General features: G+C 42.5%; 1 protein-coding gene across 1 annotated transcript in view; it reads left to right on the top strand.

The window, feature by feature from the left end:
• Positions 1-17,610, top strand: part of LOC309567011 (fer-1-like protein 4) — a 243,812-nt gene that overhangs the window by 67,130 nt on the left and 159,072 nt on the right. Inside the window, exons 3-5 of the mRNA XM_082272328.1 lie at positions 1,916-2,004; positions 3,339-3,438; positions 16,590-16,678. Coding sequence (XP_082128454.1) covers positions 1,916-2,004; positions 3,339-3,438; positions 16,590-16,678 — 278 coding nt within the window. The remainder of the gene's footprint in view (positions 1-1,915; positions 2,005-3,338; positions 3,439-16,589; positions 16,679-17,610) is intronic.

Raw genomic sequence — 17,610 nt, 5'->3', positions numbered from 1 at the left:
CGGGGTCCCCTCAAAGCTCGGGCCAGCATAGCGCCTGGTTTGTTCGAGAACTCGTACATCGTCCGACGGGCCCATGCTAGCCTCTGCTTGTTTTTTGAAAGAGAAGAGACGGAAGCTCCTCACAAACCTTGAGGAATTCCTGATAAGTAGCATGAGCCAAGCTCGCCTTGTGGGAGCCTTCCAAGGTGCACAGCTTTGATAACAGCTCGTTGGTGTGGCAGGAGCTAATCTGCATTAATACCCTCCTAACTCCTGGCTTATGAGCCTCCCAGAGTATCATGGGGTTTGTCACTGAGTCTCGGTTAGTGGAAAAGTATTCCATCAGGGCCGTTCGCAATTTTGCAATCGAATCTGGTGTTTAGAGTAAAGATTAGTTGAGCCTCCAGGACGATGGGTTCCTAGAGACTGTGCCAATTTGGAGTGTCAAATGAATCGGTGCATGGTCAGACAGTGAGATAACGTCAATATTTGTAGATGCAATCTTATGGAGCTCCCTGTGTGGTAGTAGGACATAGTCAAGGCAAGAATAAGTATGATGGACCTGCGAGAAGTAAGAATAGTCTCGTTCCTGTGGGTGTAACAACCTCCAGGGGTAATTTAAGAGTAAGAGCTGTAAGTCTGCCTTTGTGCATTTTAAGCATGAATAAGAGAGACGTGAGACACCACGCGAAAGGTCCAGTTGCAAAGTTTAGGTCACCTCCAAAGATCAGGAGCCCCTCCGAATACTCTAAGAGCGTAGGGTGGAGGTCTCACAAGAACTGGTTATGATCTACGTTGGGGAAATATAAGTTGGCAAAGGTGACCTGCACATCCATAAACTTCCCCTTAGGAGTAGAAAGTGGCCAATGGGCAGCAATTTAAGATTCACCCTGTATGCCTAAAGATGGCATACATGTATAGATTTCTGCAGTCTGAATGAAATAAATCTAACACATTCCCCCATACCTGCTATTAGGCTTTTTTCACAGCTATGCGGTTTTTAATGCTTTTTGCAGAAATGCACTATAGTCCATTTAACATGGTTTCCTATAGGACACATTCATATCTAAGTTTTTTCAGCCGCTGCGTTTTTTGAAAGGGTCAGGTACTTTTTTAAAAGAAAAACGGTGCATTTTTGGTTCCATATACTTCAATGGAGAAGCTGAAGATAAGCATATAGTGCCTTTTTGCCGCGATTTTGCAGCAATTTGCGTTTTTTTTTTCATCCACCCAAAAGCAAATTGGCTGAAAAAAAGCATAAAAAATGCAAAAAGGTGTGAACCGAGCCTTAGCATGGATGAATGAATCTCCTAGGTTGGACTATTGTTTTCTGACAATTGTAGTTACTCCCCTGGTCACCAGGACAATTACAAAGGGTGAATCTTCCAAAGGGAGACACAGACAGCAATAAAAATCAGACAGGGTATCTAACCCTTCCACATTCTATCCAAAAGTTCAAGTCTGGAAGATTATGTTAAATAGATAGTTTAGATATGCATTGTATTGTGGCATTGATGCGAATATTTCATCACTTTGGATGGAACAAATTTTGGGCCTGTATAGGACCCAAAGTGTTACCCCATTGAGCTGTGGTTGATAAGCCTGGCTACTTCTCTGGCATGTCTGGTGTTTGCTACATGAAAGCCTATGAGCTACTCAAACAATTGCAGTAAAATATATTCACTAAATATACTCTACTCTGTATTCTCTACTGAATCAATAGCTCTAGAAAATGTAAGTACCTTACAGCAGTCAGGCCCTGGTAATTGGCAGCTGCAAGGCTTTACCCTATTGCTTTGGTTGCATGGGTATCTGATGTAGCTGTACGCAGAGGTGGAGTTCACCAGCAATTTCCTTACCCATAGTGGTATTTGTTAAAATTTCAGTGGATAAATGGTTATCTGCTCTAACATATCCTGTTTGATTTTCTATACAGCATTTTAGGTGGCCGCATTATGGAAGAATAGTATCAGATGAGGTCCTAACTGTTAAAGTTTACAACTGCAGCAAAGTCTTCACGAACAGGTACGTTGACACTACTTTTTTCCTGATGTCACGAGATGGACGCCATTAAAATAAAATATTTGTAGATGTACTGAATGTGTTGAGATGGATGCTATAAAAAATGTCCATCTCATGGACGTTTTGTGGGAAGGATGACATAAAATGGGACAGACAGCATTATAAAAAACATACTGTATTCAGTACATGTATATTTCACCCATTGTTTATACTGTAAAATGCTGCAGCTATGTTGCCAGTGCTGCTTACAGTATTTCTCCCATCTGGACTACAGAACACTTCCACCATCTTTATCTCCATAAAGAAAGGAGGAGGTGGTCTGTAGTGCCAAAAGGAGACTGGGGCCTGGGCCGAAGATACCATAAGAGGGTACCACCAATCCTCCTGTTCAGGGCTCAGGCAAGCAGGGGGGCCCAGGCAACAGACTGAATCATATTTGGGCAATGAGGGCGATCTGTGTGGCAGGGGGGTAATTACTGGAACCAATCCCCTGTATGGCTCTCTCTGCACCATCTAAAAGCTGGCTTCCTCTTCTCTCCCTCCCATTGGCTTTCAGCTGCTGCAGAGATCCATACAAAGGATCAGTTCCAGTAACCCCCCCCCCCAATCACCCTCCCTGTGCGCCATACGTTCTCCCCCTGCTTCCCATGCCCCCCTGTGTGCCCCCCCATACCCCTGCAGTGCTGTTGTTTTCCCTCCTCTTCTTCCCACCGACAGCTGCAAGCACACTATAGGATCCTTCAAGATTGAGAGTGGGGAAAGGGTTAGGCAAATATGTAATATTTACCAGCCCCTTCCCTTCCTGAATGAACACAATGTGTGATTGGTACTGATCACTCACTGTGTTAATTCATAATTGAAGAATTGGCTGATCATTCTGCTTGGAGTATCTCTGCAACGGAGGTACTGTGTTGTAGTTAAAGGGTCAATCCACTGTCAGTGTTTGGCATGGCAGACACTGGAAGGTTAAACCCCTTGATTGTTTCTTCTATCTCTTGAGGGCTCTATTGCTGAAATTGCGGTGCTGATTTCCCCTGTCTGCACACCTGATGTGCCCATTATGTGGGGTTCCCACTCTCTCTGCTAGATATATTTTATGTTATGATGAATGTATTAGGCCTAGCTGGAGTACACAAAAGTAGGTGAGAAAACCCAAAACTTCTAGGTGGAAGATAGCAGGAATTGTAGCAGGAAGAGGTCCCTGTTGAAGAATCCATAGTATACAAAGGCCAAGGAAAGACCCACCAGGCTCTGCCTATAACTAAAATATGACTTTTGTATGTACTATCACTATTGTAATAGAAGATACTGCATACTGTACCTGTTTTTATTACCAGAATGCTGGGAAAATTGATTATCAGCCTTCAGCATCTTCCAAAGAGTGGCCGGTTGATTCTTACAGAGGCTCTGGTGGATAAAAACTACAGCGTCACCAGGGTAAGAGCTTTTTTGGATTGTCCCTAACATTAAAGGGAGTGTATAGTGGCTTTGAATATATTATCTTTATTTATTATGATTCATATTGCCTATGAATATTTTGTATTCTCATTTTCCTCCAAAATGTGGATATCTCAAGCTGAAATGTACAGACACAAGTGAATGAGTCAGAGCAGTAAGACCTACCTTACACTCTAACCTGCCAGACAGGGATGTGTGATGTTTCAATGAGAGAGAGAGGGCCTGAGGGCAAGCATCCCCTTTTGTGTTATCTCTAGAAAACCCATACAATAAGCAGCCCTCCAAATTTCCACTTGCCTGCTTGCATTAACCACTTTACCACCGGAGGATTTTGCTGTCTTACGTCCAGGCCACTTTTTGCGATTCGGCACTGTGCGACTTTTACTGACAATTGCGCGGTCGTGCGATGCCATACCTAAACGAAATTTACATCCTTTTTTTCCCACAAACAGAGCTTTCTTTTGGTGGTATTTGATCACATGTGTGATTTTTACTTTTTTGTGCTATAAACAAAAAGAGAGCGTAAATTTTGAAAAAAATAACAATATTTTTCAAATTTTTTTATATGAAATTCCCCCCCAAAAAAATTTAAAAATCTAAATTTTTTTACATTTTTGGCCAATTTGTTTTCTGCTACCTATGTTTGGTAAAAAAAAAAAATCACAATAAGCGTATTTTGATTGGTTTGCGCAAAAGTTATTGCGTTTACTAACTAAGGGAAAGATTTCTGTAATTTTTTTTTTTTTAACGAGTAATGGCGGCTATCTGCGATTTTTTTTTTTGCGGGACTGCGACATTGCGGCGGACAGATCGGACCCTTGACTGACATTTTTGACACTTTTGGGGGTACCAGTGACATTACTACAGTAATCAGTGCTATACAGTACATATGCACTGTTACTGTAAAAATGACACTGGCAGGGAAGGGGTTAATTTTATTGGAGAGGGAGGGGTTAATGTATGCCTGGTGCTTACTGACATGTGTGGGGGGGAGGTGACTGAGTGACACAGGGACAGATCGCAGGTTCAGCTATGCTGAACCCTGCAATCTGACCCTGTCTGTCACTTAGGAGATCCGCCCGCTTTGTTTACACAAGTGAGCAGATCTCCAGACTCGATTCCCCGACGATCGGGGAAGAGCGGCGGTGATCACCGCCGCTCCTCCCCTGGCCCGACTCCCGCTGTGACTGAATACAGCGGGAGCGAGCCTCCGGCGGCGTGCGTGCGCTGCCCACAAGGGGAGGAGTCCAGCAATGTAGGTCTACGTCGATGGATGGGAACGAGCCACTTTGCCGCAGTACGGTCAACGTGACCGGTCGGCAAGTGGTTAAGCGAGTAGAAATAAGCTGAAGGGGAGTGTGGAGCCGCATCGGAGCCAATTCTCCTCCCAGCCTCTGCCCCTTCTCATTCTCTTAGCAGGGCCTGGCATACAGCGAAGTTGGCAAAGAACTAGATAAGGTGGCGGGGCGGGGAGGAGGCTTGGCCGGGAGCTGCCAAAGTTTACCTTTACTATTACAATGTATTGAAAAGGAATCCCCACATCCCCCCCCCCCCAAGGGAGAGTGTAGGAAAAAGAAGGGGGATTTTTAAGTGCCAAGAACAATATCAACCACTACAATATAGATTTAAAAAAGATTTCTCTAGATTTTATTTTTACAAAACAGTTTTTAAAAAACATAAATGATATCATAAATACAAATTACAGCAACATTGACAATATATGACCTTTCTGTGCAATCAATGCGTGAAGGAGAGTTTATGGATCATGGATCAACGCGTTTTGCCCAACATAAAGGGGAGGGCTTCTTCAGGATGCAGTTTGCAATATTAGCAGGTCTAATAACTTATAGGAGGATCACAAAACATATATCAGCCATTAAATACTTCTGGTATAGGGATATCCAATAAAGAAGTGCATATCCAAGGTCATATTAGTAGTAAAAGTGAGAGAAAGAGGTCATCCACATATATGCATCATCACTGATTTAGAAATCCTAGAACTCAATTAAGTGAGGAAATTGTGTGAAGAGCTTGGAAAAAGTCATCCAAATAGGTCAAAACAGCGTAACCATAGAGTCCAAATCCACACGATAGGGCCAGAAGGGAGACCGTAAAAAGTGGTAACCCCTGTTTCATTAAAAACCTCAGAGATGCTCCAGACACTGCCTCAATGGCAAATCTTATATGCGGCGTGATGTGACCACCTAGCAACCAATCAGGAGCTTGTTAATAGGAAAAGTTAACTTTACAGCTCCCACTCCCCTGTCCAGTGCTGTGCTCCACTGTAAGTCTCTCTGCATCAGTGAAAGTGTCATTCATTGGTTTAATTTTTTTTGCTATATTTAATAAACTCATTAAAATATTTATGTAACAAGGCAGCTATGATGTGTACAGTGCCTATAGTAGCCAATCATATTTTATCCTTATTTTATTTTTCACAGACAGATCAATTAAATAAGTTTTATGTTAATATTGTTAAAGTTGGTAATATTTATTTTTGTAACTTCATTCGGCATAAAACATTTAACAGTTTCATTTCATGAGATAATTTACAAGGATGTGCTTAGGGGTGGGATTAGGGGTGTGGCAGGGTAGGAGTTGGGTGGAGCAACTGGTGGCGAGTAACTCTTAAGGCCTGGCTAGTAGGTCAGGGCTTAACCACTTTACCACTAGAGGATTTTGCTGTCTTACGTCTGAGCCACTTTTTGCGATTCGGCACTGTGCGATTTTAATGGACAATTGTGCGGACGTGCCATGCCGTACCCAAACAAAATTTACGTCCTTTTTTTCCCACAAATAGAGCTTTCTTTTGGTGGTATTTGATCACCTGTGCGATTTTTACTTTTTGCGCTATAAACAAAAAAAGAGCGTTTATTTTGAAAAAATAACAATATTTTTAACATTTTTTTATATGAAATTTTCCCCCCAAAAAATTTAAAAATCAATTTTTTTTTACATTTTTGGCCAATTTGTTTTATGCTACCTATGTTTGGTAAAAAAAAATCACAATAAGCGTATTTTGATTGGTTTGCGCAAAAGTTATTGCGTTTACTAACAAAGGGAAAGATTTCTGTCATTTTTGGTGTTTTTTTTTAACGCGTAATGGCGGCGATCTGCGACTGCGACATTGTGGCGGACAGATCGGTCCCTTGACTGACATTTTTGACACTTTTGGGGGTACCAGTGACATTACTGCAGTAATCAGTGCTATATACTGTATATGCACTGTTACTGTAAAAATGACACTGGCAGGGAAGGGGTTAATTTTATTGGAGAGGGAGGGGTTAATGTATGCCTGGTGCTTACTAACGTGTGTGGGGGAAGGTGACTGAGTGACACAAGGACTGATCGAGGGTTCAACTATGCTGAACCCTGCAATCTGACCCTGCCTGTCACTTAGGAGATCCGCCCGCTTGTGTTTACACAAGCAGGCGGATCTCCACACTCGATTCCCCGACGATCGGGGAAGAGCAGCGGCGATCGCCGCCGCTCCTCCCCTGGCCCGACTCCCGCTGTGACTGAATACAGCGGGAGCGAGCCTCCGGCGGCCCGCGCCGCCGAGAAAGGGGAGTGTCTGGCGACGTAGGTCTACGTCGCCAGACGATAACGAACCACTTTGCCGCAGTAGGCTCAACGTGAGCAGACGACAAGTGGTTAAAATTGTTAGCCCTGCCATAAGTATTATGAGTGCATCCTGCATTAAAGCCCAAAGCGTTGGGTTCCGCCCTAGTGACCCCCCCTCCCTGAGGCCCCTGATGAAAATATTTTATGCTTTCAAAAAACTTTTTCTAAAGTCCATCTAGTTGGTCACGTGGCTGACTTTTCCAGGTTGAGTGACACTGGGCGTCATTTAACCCAGAAGACTGAGGACATTTTTTATTTTTTTTTTTTTTTTTCCATAAACAAGTTTTTATTTTATTGATTGAAAGCAAGATATAACATGAAATGAATACAGTCAAGTACATTGAAAGTCAATGAACCCACATAATAACAGGACATAACAAGTGTGGAAGCTTATGAAATTGCATATTTACAGACATATGAAGGCATCTCGCTAAGCGTATGATTAGAGCATTCTGCTAGATAAGAGAGTTGCAATGAGCAAGAAAAGACTGAGGACATTTTGTAGCTAAAAAGAGGTACTGTTTGGGATAGCTCTGGATTGAGGTTAAAGGATAAATTCACCTTTTGGAACACGTTACATATTCCACCCGTATTTGTGGTGGAATATGTAACATGTTCCAGCAGCTGCAGCCTCTCCTTCTCTCCCTTCCCCCTCTGTGACAGCGAGCGGGGGATCCTCTCCCTGCGCCCGCTGTCACTATTTGAAAATGATTCAGCTGTGTGGGGTTCCGCACACGTGGCCACGTCATTTATTTACTGTTTCCTGTGAATGCACGAAACGTCGGCCTTTGCAGGTGATGGCTTGTAGTTCTAAATGGCTTGCGGGATCGCTGATGAGCAGCCTCAAAGGAAATTCACAAACCCTACAGCTTGTAAACAGTCAGCCTGTATGCAGGTATGGGCTGAAAGCTGCAGGGCTTGTCTGCAGGAGTCTGGCATTGCACTCCTAATCCACTGATTACGGGTGCAAAGCCTCCCAGGCTCCTTAGGGAAAAAATAGTAAATGCATGTTTTTTATTTATGTAAAAATAAGTGCATTTATTATTTTTCCCAAAATGAGGTAAATTTATCCTTTAAGTATTACAGTCAGAGCTGTGTTTTTTTTTTTTTTTTTGCTTGGGGAACCATTAGAAAAGTTATCCCAGAGCTGGGCTTATAATGTTTATTTGTAAAGCAAAGATTTTATATACAGTACATAGTAAAACATGATATAAAACATCAGTTAAATAAGCATGCAAAAATGTAAATAACATTAACATAAAACCAACATGAACTTTAATGGTATCCCAGTCTTAGTCTGTAGGGTTCAATATTGAGTTGGCCAATCCTTTGCAGCTATAACAGCTTCAACTCTTCTGGGAAGGCTGTCCACAAGGTTTAGGAGTGTGTCTATGGGAATGTTTGACTATGCTTCCAGAAGTGCATTTGTGAGGTCAGGCACTGATGTTGGATGGGAAGGCCTGGCTTGCACTCTCTGCTCTAATTCATCCCTATCGGGTTGAGGTGCAAGCCAGTCCAGTTCCTCCACCCCAAACTTGCTCATCCAAGTCTTTATGGACCTTGTTTCCATAAAACATAGTTTACTGAAGCTAATAAAGTGAAAGCAGCAGACATTTATTATCATCCACCTACAACCTTGTGTAACAGACAAGCTCCTAGTGACTGTCTCTTTCTGCGATGACTGATAACAAAGTCCCATGACAGAGCAGTAGATGTGTCTTCTCTCCCACATAGCGGCACACCTGTTCTCACCTCCTACTGCCTCACAGCATAGGAATTCACCTGACTTGCTGGTTCTGCTTGTTAACACTTTGCCGCTAGAGTGCTTATTGCAGCAATCCATTGTTATCGCTTTTCTGATCAAATTTCATGTTTTTTTAACAAACCCCAGACATAAAACAATACAACGGTAAAGTGTTGTGAATAGAAATTTCATAGGGATAGATGCCTGATGGGCAAAAGTGTCCAGAAATGTCAGGAACTCTTTCTGCTTTTTTTGTAGCGGTATTATGGACAGAATTTGCTACCAATTTCAAGCACAGATTTTAAAAGATAACTCCACTTTCGTGGGGGATAAAAAATAGCAACTAAAGAAAAAACAATACGGTGTATACAATTGCAACACAAATCATATTGTAATTGAATGTTAATAAAAATTACCTTTCCTTTTCAATCTGCAGCCACTGTAATTTTCTGAAAATACAATGCAATATGGCTACCTAGAGTTGTTCAGCTGTACAGAATGTGTACTGACCACACCCCAGAAACATAATTTCCTGCTTGTGTGATTGGCTCACCAATTTTCCCAGAAGTGTGCCTAAGATACAAGTCAGATTTTTGGCATCCCCTGCAATAAAAATGTAATTTTTGGTAAGATACTCATAATAGGAACACGTCTAAAGGGATGCAGGCCAAGCAGGTTTCCTCATTAGTGCCCTGCAGGTGCCACAGCTGATAGATAAATATGAAACCACTCCCATTAGACCCACTCAGCACAGAGGAACAAACAATGATTTCTTCAGAATAACAAAAGGTAAGAATCTGCAACAAAGCTTGTTAAAATTCTTGCAATGTACATAGATCACCCAGAGGGGAATGTTTTTTTTCACGCTTTAAGTACAGCTAATAGTAACCAGTCACAATTACCTAGACATGTATTATAAATTGAATATGGTGCAAATGGCTTTTCTAAGTTTCAATGTGTGGCAAGAACCCATCCCTATAGGCAGCTCAGTCAACTTGAAAGCGGAGTTCCAGCCGTTTTGTGTTTATTAAAAGTCAGCAGCTACAAAAAGTGTAGCTGCTGACTTTAAATAAACACACTCACCTGTCCCACGGTCCAGCGATGTGGCCGGCGCGAGCCTCCGCTCTCTCTCTCTTCCTCCCCGTGGCGCCGGCATCGCTTTACATGCGCGAGTCGCGCCGCGCTTCTTTAGTGGCCGGGCAATCTTCTGGGGCCTGTGACGTGTCCCAGAAGACTGCGGGGAGGGAAGGGGAGAGAAGAACTTCCGTCCAAGCCGCCTAGGCGGCCCGAGCAGAGGTGGGAGCGGTTACATGTCAAAACTAGGTACAGGCATACCCCACTTTTAAGTACACAATGGGACCAGAGCATGTATGTAAAACGAAAATGTACTTAAAGTGAAGCAATACCTTTTTTCATTTCTCAATGCATGTAAATACACTAGCTCCATAGGAAATCTTGGTCAGCTTGACCTGGCATTGCTCCCAAACAATGTGACAAGGACACCAAGCTTGGGGAGCATGTTAAGGGGATCCAGGACTATGACATAGTAGATTACCTAGGCAAGCTTGCCAGCCACAAACAGGATATGTTGTAGTCCTGGGTCCCCTCTCGGTGCTCCCTAAGTTTGGTATCCCTGTCACTTATGGTTTGGGAGCAGTGCCATGTCAAGCTGACCAAGATTTCCTATAGACGCCAATGTTAAAAACCGGGAGTAGTGTCATGCCAAGCTGAACAAGCTGTGTCCTTACTCACGAGTGTACTTAAAGTGAGTGTACTTAAAGTGGAGTTCCACCCTATTTTTATACTTACCTCCATCTTCTCGCTCCGGGGCACCTGAAAAAGAAATGGATAATCGCATATTTTTTTTTTTTTTTACTTACCTCGTAGCGAAGAAAAAATACTTACCTTACTTCCTTCTTCCTCCTTCCTCGGCCGCGGCCCGTCGTCACTTCCTGGCTCTGCAATGATTCCTGGGAGCTGGACGTCATAGCTCCCAGGAATCATTGCGCCTGCACCGGCCCCGACGTCAGTTCCGGGTCGCGCGCGTCATCCCCTTCTAAACAGCTTCTGGGCATGCCCAGAAGCTGTAGAGGGATGACGCGCGCGACCCGGAAGTGACGTCGGGGCCGGCGCAGAGCATCGTGGGACCAAAGAAGGCGGAAGAAGACGCCGAAGAGGATCTCGCTGGCTTCAAGCTGCCCACATCTGAAATAGCAGCGCTGGACAAGACGTTTGCAAGGTAAGTATTTGTCCTAACAGGTAAGTGCAACCCGGGACAGATCAGAGGCTAGCCATTGTGGAATGCACTAGCCCTGACTGTCCCGGGGGTATTAAAAAGAAAAAAAAAAAATCCAGGGTGGAACTCCGCTTGAAAGCGGGGTATGCCTGTACTCACTTCCACCCCAAAAAAATTACATGCCAGATGTGGCATGTGAGGGGGTCAGGAGCACTTAAAGTGGAAGTTCCACTTTTGGGTGTGTGGCATCAGCTGAAAAGTCTTCTAACATGGCGGAAGGTTAGTACAACAAAATGGTTGATTCAGACTAATTTGTTTGTAGAACTACAAAAGAAAGAATAAAAACTGAGACTTTCAACCCCCTCACTCTCTCCTGATAATAAAGTGCGCTATCCTAGAAAATGCATATATGATATAGCATACCTTCAATAATAAAACTGCGATGTATAAAAATAATACATTAAAAGGCAATAAGCGCCAGTTCACATTGCAGCGACGCTACTTCGTACCGCGACCTCCGAGGTCGCGGTGCGAGCAGCGTGCTGCGACCTCGGAGCGGCCGCCACGGACTTCATAACATTGAAGTCTATGGCGGTCGCCTCCGGGTCGCCCCAAAGAAGCTCCGGACCCTTTTTCTAGGTCGGAGTGACTTGTGTCGCTCCTATTAGAACGGGTCCGCAGCTTCCCTATGGGAGGCGACCTGTGAGGCGACCAGGTCGCCTCACAGGTCGCCCTAGTGTGAACCGGCACTAAGAATGGGTAATGAATCCATGAAAAGAAGTATAAATACACATACATGAAACTGATACGTGATTAAATAGTCCTATACAATGTGTCAAAGTGTAAAAGAAATTGCTGTTAAGAAACAGTTCAGGAAGAAAAAAAGTCCAATCCCTTCTTTGAAAAAGAAAAAAGCTTCGCTGCCCCTTGACACAGTGAATTGATGAGAGTAAACTGAGAGTAAACCCTTTGATCGCCCCTGGTGTTAACCCCTTCCCTGCCAGTGTCATTAGTACAGTAACAGTGCATATTTATAGCACTTATAACTGTAGTAATGTCACTGGTCCCCCCCAAAAGTGTCAAAAATGTCAATTAAGTGTCCAGTCTGTCCGCAGTCCCGCTAAAAATCACAGATCGCCACCATTGATAGTAAAATAAATAAATAAAAATGACATAAATCTTTCCCCTAGTTTGTAGGCGCGATAACTTTTGTGCAAACCAATCAAAATACGCTTATTGTGGGGTGGGTGAGGTGAGATGGCGCTGCCTAATTGTGTACGAATGGTGTGAGAGAGTATAACTTGATTGACAAAAATATAGAGTGCTAGAGTGCTAGTTTGTATGATAATGTGCAATCCACGATATAGGGCATAAAAGTGTGAAAAATATATAAAGAGGGTGCAAAGCAATATTCCAAAGCACTCTCCCTAGTGTTTTGAAATATTGCTTTGCACCCTCTTTATATATTTTTCACACTTTTATGCCCTATATCGTGGATTGCACGTTATCATACAAACTAGCACTCTAGCACTTTATATTTTTGTCAATCAAGTTATACTCTCTCACGCCATTCGTACACAATTAGGCAGCGCCATCTCACCTCACCCACCCCACATTTACTGATATAGTCTTTGGATTATATTTTGAGGTTGGCTGCAGCCTATTTCTCTTTGTCCATAAGCGCGGAATTTTTTCCACTCTCAAAATACGCTTATTGCAATTTTTTTATTACCAAAAATATGTAGCAGAATACAAATTGGCCTAAAATGATGAAAACATTTTGATTTTTAAATTTATTTTTTGGGGAATGTTATATAGTAGAAAGTGAAAAATATTGTTTTTTTTTTTTTTTCCAGAATTGTCGCTCTTTTTTTGTTTATAGCGCAAAAAATAAAAATCGCAGAGGTGAGCAAATACCACCAAAAAAAGCTCTATTTGTGGGGGGAAAAGGACATCAATTTTATTTCAGTACAGTGTCGCATAAACGCGCAATTTTCCGTTAAAATAATGCAGTGCCAAATCAGAAAAAATGGCCTGGTCATTAAGGGAGCTAATTCTTCCGGTCCAGAACTGGTTAAAGGGAAATTTTGTATCTATATTTTGTTGTATCTGCACTTGTGACACAACTGTTGATATATAAGCAATGTACTATTTCAGTAACTTAGGAAGCGAATGTGAGCTGGGCTAAGTTCACTTCGCTAGCAAATAAAAAAAAAAGGTTTGTTTTCCTGAAGCCTGCGCCCAAATTCCATCTTTGGTTTCTAAGAAGCTGTTTGCTGCTACAGGTGGAGTTCTGCTTTAAGTGTGTATAAACTCTATAACAATAACGTCTCTTCTTTGCTTCCTTTTGATCTATTAAAGTGATATTAAAGAAATTGTAAATGTAAAGTCTTGTTTTTTTTCTATTAAAATATTAAAATGTCAAACATGTTATACTTACCTGCTCTGTGCAGTTGGTTTTGCACAGACCAGCCCAGATCCTCCTCTTCTCGATTCCTTGGCTGGAGCTCCTGGCCCCTCCCTCCTGTTGAGTGCCCCCACAGCAAGCAGCTTGCTATGGGGGCACCTAAGCTGAGCTGCAGCTCCGTGGATCCATTCAGACACAGAGCTGTCCTTCAGCCCCACCACTCTCTCTCCTAATTGGCTAACTGAGTTTTATTGACAGTAGCAGGAGCCAATAGTGCCGCTACTGTGTCTAAGCCTTCCCAGAACAGTTGAAGCTGGTATAGCTGCAAAGGGTGGGCCAACTCAATAATGAACCCTACGGACTAAGACTGGGATGCCATTAAAGTAAATGTGCACGCAAAGGCAGGCGTCCCAATACTTTTGACAATATAGTGTATGTGGAGGACAAGTAGAGGAATGGAGGAATGTAGAGGAATGGAGGAATGTAGAGGAATGGAGTGAGCTCCTAACTTCCTGTGCCCTCCGCCCCAGTAGTCCGTTATCAGTTGTAATGTTTCCAAGCTTTATCTGAGAACTACAGAACACCAGTCCTCTATATTAGGGAGTGGAGGCAAGGGGGAGGTGTTTAAAGCCCTTTCCTTGGATGACAACACTAAGGCCCCTTTCACACTTATGCTACCTATAAGTCGTGCGATTATTCAGCAATTTTGTCGCTGTAATTTTACAGCGATTTTGACTGAACTTGAAGCAACACCTATGTCTTTGGACCTCCAAAACCATTAAAATCGTTCAAAGAAGTGCAGGGACTACTTTGATGTCGTTGCGACTTGAAGTCGTACAGATATGAACGGTACTCATTGAAAATCATGGAGTACAATGCGACTTGCGACTTTGCAGTCCCAAATCGCAGGAGAAATCACACAAGTGGGAAAGGGGCATAATTCTCCAAAGATACAGTATAATAAGTGAGTGTTGTCACCCTAGCATAGGAAAACAAGTTCAACTGTCACATCTAAGGATTGGTAAGCTGCAATATGTAACATTTTTTGGGGGTTAGATACGCTTTGAAGAGTGTTATGTAGCAGATACTGAGCTGCTACTTTAAGTTTCAGGCACATGGTCTGCACATGGTATATTTCTGTAGGAGTATGCTGGAGTTTGCTCTCCGTGTGTTGTATGTTTGCCTTCTGCAGATTCAATAGTTTATTTACACAGGCCCATTGTCTCTTAGGTATTTTTCTTTCAATGTGTACTGTAAAGGGCCTTTCTAATGAAGAGTTCTTGGGTTAGTCAAGGTTTAGTTGTTCTTTGCTTGCAGAATTCAGCCACTTCTGATATCATTTGCTACACTGCCTGTTAAGAATGTTTATGACTGCTCATATCATAGCATTTGTGATGGGAAGCACTTTGACGTGTCATCTGAAGATTATTTTTTGAAGACTTCACATTAGAATAAATATGGGATAGTATGCAGGATCTTAACCTTTAGAGCCGGTTCACACTGAGGCGATCTGACTTTGGGGGGGCGACCTGTGAAGTCGCGTGAACCCGACTTCGGCGCGACTTGCAGAGACTTCACATAATGGAAGTCTATGCAAGTCGCTCCCAGGTCGCCCCAAAGTAGTACAGGACCATTTTTCTAAGTCGGAGCGACTTGTGTCGCTCCTATTAGAACGGGTCCTGTACTACTCAATAGACCGCAACCTACCGCGACTTGTCAGGTTGACAAGTCGTCTGACAAGTCGCGCTAGTCTGAATGGGCTCTAAAACTCTACATAAACCTATGCTATAATAAAAAACACTGACCCAATATAGCTTGGATTAAAATTGGCCGTGGCCGTTTATTATTGGTTTAAACATAAATAAATAATAAACTCAAATAATTTATTTAAAACCTCCTCAGACAACCTAGCCTTTACAGCTCAGGCTGCATCAATAAATAGACACATTTTCTTCATTTTTAAAAAACAACTCCCATCAACTTAAATATACCACTAGTCCCCCTTTGCATAGTTACAAAGGTGACTTACCACATAACAACAGCCGCGACATAAGGGGAGGGGGGGATGGGGAACACACAGCTTGGATTCTCTGAGGTGAATGAGCCCCTCAGAAACCGTACCCTCCTTATATAGAGGCTCCTAAACCCTTGTAGAACTTTCCCTAAACAATCTCCAGCTGACCAATCACCTGCCAGGATATGTAAATCCCACCTCCTTAAGCTATCTCCGGGAAGGTTCCCGCTCTTTTTACCTGAGGAGAATTCCTAATAGCCTATCACGCCTAAATTCTGACTAACTTTCCAGTTCTTTGCCCTGCCACTTCTCCCATGAGGAAAAGGGGGCATATAAAATTCTTTCATTCTTAAAAGTCCATCTACGGTTCCACCTTTCCAGTTTCCCCCCCTGCTGTATTTTTTCCTAATTTTGAAGTTGGCAGACTAGTCAGGTCATGCACATAGTCCTCTTCTCCCAGTGGTGGACAGTCCTCAATGGTTCAGAAGGTAGGACGGATGGGATGACATCAGTGCCGCCATCTTCATCATTAAACTGTGAATGTAGGATACCATGGTGAAATGAGGTCCACAACACCCTGTACTTGTTGTTTAGCTGGAGACCAGTGCTCTGGCTGGGGTGTTTAACGCCCGAAGCATAAGTCCATAATGTATGAAGCCAGCTATTCGGTGTACTTATGGCAACAATTCTTGTATTGGCTACATATAAAATGTCACAGCATTAAAAATGCAGCGTGTTTCGACTTGCACAGCCTTCCCCATAACACCCCTATGAGGAAGGCTGTGTAAGCCGAAACGCGTTGTTTTTTTGATGCCGTTTAATTTTTTTTTTGTTAACCAATAAAGGAACTTTTACCAAGAGTAAACTGAGTAGCCGGTTTTATACATTATGGACTTCTACTCAATGTATGTTTTCAGCCTTCTGGGTTGACTGATGTTGGACATCATTCATCCCCGAATACCAAGAACATCTACTGGCTGAATTGAGTTTTTTATTTCCAATCTGCCTAGAGTTAAATCCTAAATTGGCAACTTATTAAAGCATAGAAACACATAATTCTTACATTAATAGCCTTTTATGCTGTCTTTTCTCCCTCCCTCTACAGATTAATGTTGAGTTGGATATTCGTTATCAGCCACCAGATGGAGCAGCAGGATCCTGGATGGGAGAGGACTTTTTTAGAGTAGAAGACCAGTAAGTTCAAAGAAACGTATTATGTAATGTTAGCACATTTTTGGTTTTTAATCGTTGTGCAATATTCGTCGCAAAAGGTTTTTTAATATTTTCTAAAACACGAATTGGCATGCTTAATGTTTCAAACTTTTATATATACATTTCATATTTATTGTACAAAATGTAAAAGATGTCTTCTACAAGATATACTGTATCTGCCTCCCCCTGCTGTGTTAACCATTTAAGCCCCGGAAGATTTTACCCCCTTCCTGACCAGGGGGTATTTTGCGATTCGGCACTGCGTGACTTTAACGCACAATTGCGCGGTCGTGCGACGCTGTACCTAAACAAAGTTGACGTCTTTATTTTCCCACAAACAGAGCTTTCTTTTGGTGGTATTTGATCACCTGTGCGATTTTTTGATCATGCGCTATAAACAAAAAAAGAGAGACAATTTTGCAAAAATAACAATATTTTTCACATTTTTTATATGAAATTCCCCAAAAAAATGTAAAAATCAAAATTTTTTAACATTTTCGGCCAATTTGTTTTATGCTACATATGTTTGGTAAATAGAATTGCAAAAAGCGTATTTTGATTGGTTTGCGCAAAAGTTATTGCGTTTACTAACAAAGGGAAAGATTTTTGTCATTTTTGTTGTTTTTTTTAACGCGTAATGGCGGCGATCTGCGATTTTTTTTGCGGGACTGCGACATTGGGGCGGACAGATCGGACCCTTGACTGACATTTTTGACACTTTTGGGGTTACCAGTGACATTTCTACAGTAATCAGTGCTATACATATGCACTGTTACTGTAAAATTACACTGGTAGTGAAGGTTAACTTTTTTTGAGAGGGAGGGGCTATGTGTGTCCCTAGGGGCGTGATTCTAACTGTGATTGGCTGTGGCTTGAGCTGTAGGAACAGTGATCATCGGTCCTACATAGTAGAA

The sequence above is a fragment of the Pelophylax lessonae genome, assembly GCF_965119305.1.
Source record: "Pelophylax lessonae genome assembly, chromosome: 11".
NCBI lineage: Eukaryota > Metazoa > Chordata > Amphibia > Anura > Ranidae > Pelophylax > Pelophylax lessonae.
The sequence above is the reverse complement of the archived record's forward strand: the minus strand, read 5'-3'. Positions and strand labels throughout refer to the sequence as shown.